At 33.1% G+C, this 10429-nt stretch overlaps 1 protein-coding gene across 2 annotated transcripts; it reads right to left on the bottom strand.

The window, feature by feature from the left end:
* LOC109233865 (homeobox-leucine zipper protein HAT14) lies at positions 211–3337 on the bottom strand. 2 transcript variants are annotated; one of them, XM_019399718.1, is made up of 4 exons: positions 2930–3337; positions 1682–2004; positions 815–894; positions 211–665 (listed from the first exon to the last, which is right to left on the bottom strand). In XM_019399718.1, the coding sequence occupies exons 1-4, from the start codon at positions 3237–3239 to the stop codon at positions 353–355; spliced, it is 1026 nt and encodes a 341-aa protein (XP_019255263.1). In that variant the 5' UTR covers positions 3240–3337; the 3' UTR covers positions 211–352. The 2 variants fall into 2 exon arrangements, with proteins under 2 accessions (XP_019255263.1, XP_019255264.1); XM_019399719.1 differs by having other exon boundaries at positions 1682–2001.

Raw genomic sequence — 10429 nt, 5'->3', positions numbered from 1 at the left:
AGTAACATATTCTTTCTTCTACAACATAAATTTCGAGCAGTACATAGTATATTTTTCCTCCTAATTAAAACCTCTAAAATATTCCCAGACAAACAAACTTCCTCCCAATCTTAAGTCCCTAGTTAGTTTTAAACTCACCATGAATGACAAAGTATAGTTTATAAGAAAAAAGAAGAAAAAAAAAAAGGAATATTTAGTTGAAAAATAACAACCAAGAATACCCTATGTTAATCCTAACATGTACATTTTGTTAAGAATCGCTTTACCTTTCAATATAAAACTTTTTAGTGCGAATTCGAACTTTGATTGGCTCCAAATACAAATACTGAACATCAAATAAAAGGAAAAAAAATTATGAAGCAGCCTGAGGAGCCTGAACTTGGGCTGGTGAAAATGGGAAGGGTTCTGGTTTAGCCAGAGAAAGCATCGTGTTTGCGGCAGCGGCGGCAGAAGCAGCTGCGGCGGAGCTAGTGGCGGTGACCACGCGCTCACAAGATGGACACATAGTGAGAGTGGTGGCAGGAAGCTGCATGTAAAAAGGTTGAGAAGATTTTAAAGCTCTTAATTCTTGAAGCTCTTTCTGCAGCCTCTTATTCTCTTCTGTCAGTGTCTCACAGCACTTCTTTAAATACTCACAATCTACCTCTGTCTGCTTTAATTTTGTCCTGCCATTTTTCTCAAATAAATATTTTTCTTCAATACACAGACAATAATGTAAAAATGGTAGTAGGCTAATTAATTCTAAGTGAACTTATTGTGTACATACTTTTTACATTGTCATATACAGAACTTAAAACTAAATATTAATGCTTACCTTGCTCTTCTGTTTTGGAACCACACTTCCACTTGTCTTGGACGAAGGTTTAATTGCTTTGCTAGAGCAAGCTTCTGTTTCTGCAATTACAGTTTTGTATTTTCCAAAACATCAAGAATAATACCAAGAAAATAAATTTAAGAAAATAACATCTAACATATTGTATTAAATTATTAATACTGTATAGATGACTAACGTCATGATTTTAGGATTTAACATATATACGCTGTATAAATCAACATGTTATAGCGGACAACTAATTGCTTTATTATCCAGGTTACTTAATTCCATTTTTTTAATTATCGTCTTGTAACTATACATATATATATATCTTTCCGAAAACCTGATAGTATAAGCAGTGGCGGAGGTAGCATTGTAGTTACGGATTTAATGGAACCCATAACTTTCGATGCGGAGTATAAGTTTATGTGTAAAAATTTATTAAAATTATAAGAAATACTCCATCCGTTCCAATTTATGTGAACCTATTTCTTTTTTGGTCCATTCCAAAAAGAATGACCCCTTTCTAAATTTGAAAATAATTTAGTTTAAACTTTCAATTCCACCCTTAATGACAAGCTTTTATAACCACACAAATACTCTGAACCCCTTTTTGACTTGTTTAGTATCATAAATTCCAAAAGTCTTCTTTTTTTCTTAAACTTTGTGCCCAGTCAAACGGGTTCACATAAATTGGAACGGAGGATAGTAGATATGAACCCATAACTTTTAAAATATAATGGGTTGAAAGCTAAGAACCTTAAATATTGAATTCAAAAAATTGAAATCCTGGATACACCTACGAGTATAAGGATTCTTTTACCGGGACAAAAGATCAAGAAAAGAATGAGAAGAAGTTTGACTTACTGGATTGAGAGTGTTGTGTTCTTTGAAGCTTTCTTCAAGAAAAGCAGATTGTTCTTTTGTAAGTCTAAGCTTTTTTCTGGCTGAACCATCTTCTTCATCACTAGCTCTAGAAGAAGAATTACCCCATCTCTCTACATGATCTCCTTCACACTCTCTCTTCCCTAATAACTTATTTTCATTTCTGTATATTGGAAAGTTCACTTGAAAAGTTGATATTGCACTGTTCGGAGATGACAGAGCCGCCCCTTCCTCAGTCTCCTCCGCCACTAACTGCCGCCGGTTTATGTCCAACACCTTTCCCGCCGGTCCAGGTTCACCAGCTACTGTTGAATAGTTCGTAATATGGAGAAGTTGTTAATCATAGAGTTTAACTTAAATATAATGATAGAGTAAAAAAATTAGATTATCAAGTTTTTTTACCTATAGGTAATCTACTTGCACATATTTAAATAACTGTAAATAACATTCTTGCTGTATCTCCAGAATTTAAGTGTTCTACATGCCTCAAGCTCTTTTTTCAATATTTTCCTTTTCTGTCAATTTTCTAACAAAAACAGGCACAATCAATCAACAAACCTTAAGGAGAACATCAAAAATTATGTTTGATCTTATAAGGGATCACACAAGTGACATGCTATAACCACAAATCTTCTCTAAACCCTAGAAGCAAGAAGATTTACTTAAAAGAACAAACAAAGATGGTACATACATTTGATGTTTTGAAAAACCTTACAAATACAAGTATATATAACACAGTAACACCCATCACCAATGGCGGAGTCGGAATTATTACTATAATTCCGACAAAGTGTATATGCAAATTTAAAATATAAAGAAGTTAAAGAAATTCAACATATAATATTACATAAAGAATGAAACCTACCTATCTACACAATGTAATTTTCGAGCAAAGGCAGTGACACCCAACGTAGAAAGGGTAGCTCCAATATGCGAAGCTAGGAATTTCCCCAAGGGTATTCAATTTAAAAGAAGTTCCAAAACATAATATTTTACCTATGTATACAGTGTAATTTTTTGACGAAGGGTGGTCATTTGACCACCCTTATCACCATGTGGCTTCGCCACGCCTCCACCACAGCCCATCACGTACCCCCTCGTGACACACAACCACCCACATAATCCATATGGCAGAATTTTGTGTAAAAAACTTATATATCCTAAAGCTCAAGTAGGAACAAAGAAAAAAACAAACAAGAAGAAAGAAAAATCATGAGAGAATTTACTCACTGTTTTCAGTGAGCCAAGGGAAGTGAAGCTGTGAAGATGTGTCCCTAGAAACTGTAGAAAAAGGCAAGAGATCAAGCTGAAGCAGTGGATCTGATGACCCTTTACTTTCGTGACCTTCCTTTAAATCCTGGCTCCGCCTCTGCTTATTTTTTCTGCTTTTATCTTCACTGCACTTTCCTAAACCCATGCAGAACCCTAAATCTTTGCTGCTATCCATCAGCTTCTCATGTAAAGAAGAAGAAGATGATGACTTTTCAAGAAACAAAAATGATTTTGGGGTATCCCCACCTAAGCTCAAAGCTAACTCCATGGAAGAAACAAAAAATGAACTTTTGGATATGGGAAATGGGAATTTAGTTTTGAGTTAAAACAAGGGAGAAGAAAAGGAGGAGTTGAGGGTCAATTTAAAAGAAGGGGTTGTCCAATCCTACTAGTTGTACTTACCACACAGTGAAAGATAACAGGGAATTAAATCTCAGAAGACTCTTTAATTAAATTCTTTTTTTTATTTTTTTCATTTATCAATTTGATTTGCGGAGAAGTAAAAATTGAATGGCAGATACTCGTAGAGGAGCGCACGTGAATTGATATAAATATACAACGGTTAAACTTACCAAACCGTTGTATAAATCATACCGGCATATTATGTTAAGTGATTTTATGAGGGATAATTGTTTACCTCTAACACGGTACAGTTGAATTTATACATGGTTTTTAGATAAGTGAATTAATTTGATCCTGAAATAATAAAATAATTAAAGAAATATACAATACTTAACCTTGAAATGAGGATAATATAGCAGAAACAGAAATTCCGTGAGCAGGGCTTCCGGGCACAACGGTAATGAAATCAAGGAGTAGGAAGATAAAATTGTATAAAGCTTTGAATTGGTTATAGGATAAGTTTGCAAGAAAATTCGTGATTTTTACAATGATAACAGAGCTCACTATTTATAGCTACGCCTAGCGAACAAGGTCTTAGGATCGTGCCATTCTTTAATGTCAATTAAGAGAGGTGTAACGATGAGCATAAATGACAAATTTTCTGTAACAAGCGGCACACTAAATGTTGTCGAATATTCTTCGTTAAATGCTACCGATGGGAGGGTATTTGTTGCATCTTTACGGGTGTCATTCTTTCCGGTGACAAACGTGATACTTGCCTTTGGTTCTAACTGTCCCGCGTCTTAAGTTTCACGTGTCACTCTCTTAAGAGGCCACTTAGCATAGCGTATTTTACGGTATACAATAATATAACTCTATCCGTTTTAATTTTTGTGAACTTGTTTAGTAGAGTATGGATTTTAAGAAAAATATAAAGATTTTTAAAGGTTGTTGTCTTAAACATGTCATAATATTTGTATGGATAAATACTCTTAAAACTTATGGTTTAAAACATGCCATAATGCTATAAAAGCTTCTCATTAAGATTGAAGAGTAAAATAGGAAGTTCAAATCAAAGTATTTTAAATTTAAAAAGGTGCCATTATTTTTTGAACCGACGAAAAAAAATAGAATCACATAATTAAAACGGAAGGAGTACTTAATTGACCATAGTTACATGAGAAAAATATATATTCAAACATATGATATGCTTCTATTAGTTCGGTATACCTACTCGATACCAGTAAGTTTTCACCTTAAACTATATACAAAAAAGTGTGCAATATCTGTATATAAATAACTTAAAACGTTCTCATTTTTGCTGCGTGCTCGGAGTTCTAAGCTGTTGAGGCGATTACTTATGGTTTAAGATTGTGCGTGCTTAAGCTAAGTGAGTGAGTTAATTTGATGAATTCACTTATGAATAAGTTGAAAATATTCATTCAATGCAGTGAGTTTATTCAATGCCGATCATGGCCCTCTAATCTAGCCGTCACAACTTTCGCCTCTAAATATTAAATTAAATGCAAGCCATTTACACGTTTAATTTTCTTCAGCATATCATCAGTATAAACTTTTTGCATGCATATCTAAAGGATATTATCTAAATATATATGACCACGCATTGCTATTTTTGAAAATCAGAACAATACAATTAATGAAATGTTTAATTTTGATATTATATAGACTTGTATACCGGTAAATTTGGGGTCGGCACACACCCCTCGTTCTCGGTGAGACAAATGAAGTAAGAAGTATAAATGTATGAGATAGAGACCGAATCTGCGTTCTCTTCGAATCGAGGCTGCAACAGGGTACGCGCCGCCGAGCCTGACTGTACAACACCCCCGGACCCGGAACGAGCTCTGAGACCTCGGAAAACATTACAAAATGGTTTCACACGACTAACAGGAGACCGTGATATCTGCGCCCAATCGGATACCACGGCGCGGATCTCGCCCGATGTCGATAGCGTATCAGTAATTGGCATACAAAAAGGATTTTAACCTTTTTAGAATTGTACTAGGGGTATAACTCCCCTACTATATAAAGGGGAGTTTTTCATTCCATAGGGACAACGGAAGTGTTAGTTCATCAAAGACAACATGTCTTGACACAAAGACCCTCCTTGTGGTTGGATGATAGCACCTATAGCCTTTATGCAGAATGCTGTAACCAATGAACACATATGGATAGGACTTAGGGGAGAACTTGTGTTTTCCCTTTAAGTAAGGGAAACATCTGCATCCAAACACTTTTAAACTGTTGTAATCAGGATGTGAGCCATGCAATTTATGAAATGGTGTTTCCTTCTTAAGTACAGATGATGGCAATCTATTTATCAGAAAAACTACTGTGAGAAATGCTTTAGTCCATTAATACAAGGGTAATCTAGCATGTAGTAGTAGTGTCAATCCAGTTTCTACTACATGTCTATGTTTCCTTTCTGCAATGCCATTTTGCTCAGGGGTGTGAGGGCAGGAAATATGTCTTGCAATGCCACAGTCTTCTAAATACTTAACAAATTCTGAACTTGAAAATTCACCTCCACCATCACATTGAAAAATCTTGATACTCTTTAAATATTGTTTCTCAGCCATTTTGTGGAATTTGACAAATGTTTCAAAGAAGTCAGATTTTCTTTTTAGAGGATACAACCAAGTATATCTACTATGATCATCAACAAATAAAGCATAGTATTTCATATGTTGGGAAGATTCAACAGGAGCAGGACCCCATAAGTCACAGTGAATTTTCAATAGAGGTTCATTCTCAACTTTATTTCTCAATTTGAATGGTAGTTTACAATCTTTTCCCATTTGACAACTAACACAAACAATAGGAATTTTGTTCCAACATGTGACATTGATAATTTTATTGTTACTAAGTACTTCTAAGGACCTAGAATTTGGATGCCCAAGTCTGGCATGCAAATATCACTAGAGCTTCTCCTTGTCTGTGTTTCACTTAAGGCAAGCAGGTTGTCCACCTTCAAGGCATATATCTCTCTTCTTTTAGCACCCTTCGCCATCAGTTTCCCTGTCCTCTTGTCCTTTATAACAAAAGATGATTCCTCAAACTCAATAGAACAGCAATTATCTCTAGTAATCTTACTTACAGATAGCAGATTCTTTTTGAGCTTAGGAACTACTAGCACTTCACTCATCTTTAAACCAGAAATTGTTCCTTTCCCAACATGTGTGATATCTAATTCTTGTCCATTTCCTACTACAATTTTATCATTCCCATTGTAAGGTTTAAGTTTGGATAAGATACCTGAATTGTTGGTTATATGAGTTCTTGCTCCAGAATCCATATAGTGAGCATTATCTCCACCATTCTGACTGTTTACATTGAGTGTGGAAAAAGTATGTGGCAACTCTTCTGGTGCTTGATAGGAGAAGTCGCATCTGTAGAAGCACTTTATTGCAGTGTGATTGTTTCTGCCACATATCTGACATGCTGATGATCCTATGATTTCCTGTCCCTTAACAACATTTCCAGATCCTTGATTGTTTTGATGGTTGTTCTGTCCGACATGCCTAAAACCTCTACCTCTTAAACTGTAGTTCATGTTACCTCTTCCTCCTCTACCTCTGTTGTTGTATGTCCTTTGTGCTGCAAATGCCATATTGTGATTCGCCTGTGAATCATCTCCTTCATCCACTCTAAGATCAAAACCTCTTAAAGAAGTAACCAACTGACTCAGAGTTGGATAAGGTGCTTTGCCAAGCATTACTGTCCTAAAAGTTTTGTATTTAGGACCCAAACCTCTAGCAAAGTTAATTACCTTGCTATCATCTTCGACAGGCTTGTGTATGGCAGCCAAGCCATCGCAAATGCCTTTGAATTCCTTCAGATACTCATCGATAGTTCTACTGCCAAGCTTGATAGTTTGAAGTTGTTGCTTCAACTGGAATTCCTTGTCCTTTGTTGCCTGCAGATAGGTTTCTTCCACGCATTCCCACATCTGTTTGGCAGTCGTACATCCCACAATGAGATACATACTCTCTTCTGACATTGTCCCTGATATCCAACTCCTTAACAACACATCCTTTTCAGCCCAATCAGCAGCAGTACTATCTTTGTCAACTCCCTTGCCACTATCTTTGTCGCTGCTTTCACTGGTGCCTTCTACATTTATAATTTCTGGCTTTCCTTCAATGAGATAGTTCAACCTCATCACTTGTATGAGTTGCATCATTTGTGTTCTCCATATCAGATAGTTAGAAGGCTTCAACTTCATAGGACATGATGCAATGAGATGATGAAGAGAGGTTGTTGAAAAAGTGTTGGAAGCCATATGAACAGGATTGATATTGTGTAGTAGAGACTGGATTTTGGCAGCGGAATTTGCTTCAAAGAAGCTCTAATACCATGAGAAAATATGGTGCAGAGACAGTGTTAAGAAGGCAATGTATTGATCGATATATTGATACATGAGTCCTATTTATACAGTATTTCCTACTGTATTTTCGGCTATATTACATAGAATAGGACTCTTCTAGGATAGCTAATACAAGGAGTCCTAATTCTCCTAAACTAGGCTAGCTAATTACATAGTTATCAGGTTTGTTAGCCTGATCATTATCTTCAACACATTGTAACACTCATACCAAGGCAATACAAAGTTATCTCTCTGCTTTCCAGCTATAATACAAAAAAAATGTGTGATTTTTGATGAGGTCCAGGCTAGCGAAAGCACGTTCATTCCAAAAATGCGTCTTATTAAAAGTTGTTTTAGTTGCCTGTTTGACTTTATTATTCCTACTAGCCTTATGGTACACGCGTTGCGCGTGTATCCTATCTAAGTGGATTATTTTTTTAAAAATAACTTAATCATCATGCCAAGTAAACCAAATAGTTCAAAAATATTTTATTTGGGGGGGGTGGGGGGGTGGGTGGGTGATAATTCCTATATATTTTTGATTTTTTAAACATTAAAATTTTTATTATAAAAAATTTTCATCTCTATATTTCCCATCTATAGTTTTTAATTCCTGTGAAAATACTCATTTACATATGCTGCCTATTCAATTGATTTTGGTTTCTAAAAACAATTCTTCATTTTGTATTTAAAGAAATACCACCTTAATAAAATTTTAATAAGCAATCAGTGAGTAGGGACTTAATTGTATATGCTATAATTGATTTTATTGGGGAATAAATATTAATTGATAAGTAATTCTCACCAACTTAAGGTTCTCATATGATACAAACTTCTAGGAAAGTTGTTAATTAACCAAAATACAAGGAATGCCAAGATTTTGCTAATATAGCAAAATTTAGAGTAGCAATTTTTAGCTGACTTAAAAGTCTTAGATATTAGCTACCATTAAAATACCTTTTCAAGAAAAAATTAAAATATTTAAATTAATTATAATTACAATTTTGTCTGAAATGAAGTATATTGTCAAAGCTAAAAAGTTGATCAATATTTTTATAGGGATTTGTGCTTTTATAGTAATATAGTTTAGATAGATATAAGAAATTAATAAATATAGAAAGTTTTTTGTTGATTAATTTATTTTTAAAATACATAATTGAATTTCTAAAGAATTAATTTATTGTACATCTATAAATTTATAAAGTCCATTCATTGTTTACTTATTTATCCTCCTTTCTATATCTATATTTTTGAAAAATAAGGGGTAAAAATTATCACTCATGGACATGCTCTCTCGATCTATGCAAGATAATGTACTATTTTTTCATGGATTCCAATTGACCAACACCTAACATTTATTAATTCTTTTATGAAAATAAAGGACTCCTAAACCTAAAAGAAATTAAAAGTGAGAGAAAATTTTAATGTAATTTTCATGCGTTATTTTTTTTATTTTTACAAGTATGTTTATATTATATAGTTCAAATAAGAAAGAATTTAATCCACAAAGTTTAGTTGATTTTAAGTCCAAAATATTAAAATATAATTAGATGTCTATTCCTAAATATTAGAAAAATAATTAAAAGACTATTTTGTTTGGTGTGGAATCGATATTACAAGAGACAATCTAATTTATAATTTGTGTAAGACAAGCAATTTGGCTGGCATTTATCAATTATACAACATAGGAAAAAAAATATTATTTAATAAGGCTTAGATCGGATGTTTAACTAATTTTCTGTTATGAACCGTATTTGTCCAAATAACCTATATATAATTTATAAATAAATCTGATATGAAATTAGCTAAATCCAAAATATGAAACAAAAATTATATGAAAATTAACATAAGTTTGTGAGATATCAAATATATAAGCCAAGCTAAATCAAAAATATGAAACAAAGAATTATATAAAAATTAAAAAAAGTTTGTAAGATAAAGAACACATAAATTTAATTACCTTACCAAAACCATTATAAAAAAAGAAAGCTTCCAGATGATGGCTTACAACACACTAATCTTGTAACAGATGCCTACAAACACCATATACAAATTAAAGACAGTGTATAATACAAATTGCTTTTGTATTATATTCAAAGTTCTAATAAAATACGTGAATATAAAATTGAACTACTAATATAATGCTTACAAATGCATAAATGCAAAATTCAACTACTAATACAAATAAGTGCATGCGAAATTCAACTACTAATACAAAGTTTACAAGTTGAATGTAAAATTCAACTATTAATATAAATACGTGATACAAAGCTTCTTGCTCTAAGAAAGAGAAAGCAAAACCATTAGTTTTGTGCTGCTCGAACAAGAATTGTTTTAAGGATGAAACCTAAAAGGAGATTAAATATAGTTGGAGTTGAACAAAAATCTTTTCTAGTGTGTAATTGATTTGAACGAAAAGTTTTCCTATTATGTGGTGTACGATTTTTTATTAGATTGTTAATATTAGGAAAATAATTAATTATGGAAATAATTTATGGAAATAATTAGATGACTATTCCTTAATAGTAGAGAATTAATTAAATGACTATTTTTAAATATTAAAAAATAATCAAATGACTATTTTGTCCAGTATAAACTTTATTTTTGAAGGGTAAAAAAGACGAACGACATTTCGCTAAGGACCTTCATGCTTTTAATATAATATAGATAAAAAAGAACTCCTATCACATTCCGCCTCTACTGTGTTAAAACTTTTAATTAGTGAGTTA

Source organism: Nicotiana attenuata, chromosome 10 (assembly GCF_001879085.1).
Source record: "Nicotiana attenuata strain UT chromosome 10, NIATTr2, whole genome shotgun sequence".
In the NCBI taxonomy this organism is placed as follows: Eukaryota; Viridiplantae; Streptophyta; class Magnoliopsida; order Solanales; family Solanaceae; genus Nicotiana; species Nicotiana attenuata.
The sequence above is the reverse complement of the archived record's forward strand: the minus strand, read 5'-3'. Positions and strand labels throughout refer to the sequence as shown.

Coding starts and splice junctions, on each gene's coding strand:
- LOC109233865 (XM_019399718.1), bottom strand. CDS start 3,239: ATGGAGTTAGCTTTGAGCTTAGGTGGGGATACCCCAAAATCATTTTTG. Junction 2,005..2,929: donor CCCTTGGCTCACTGAAAACA/GTGAGTAAATTC, acceptor ACTATTCAACAG/TAGCTGGTGAACCTGGACCG. Junction 666..814: donor TTCCAAAACAGAAGAGCAAG/GTAAGCATTAAT, acceptor GAAAAATGGCAG/GACAAAATTAAAGCAGACAG.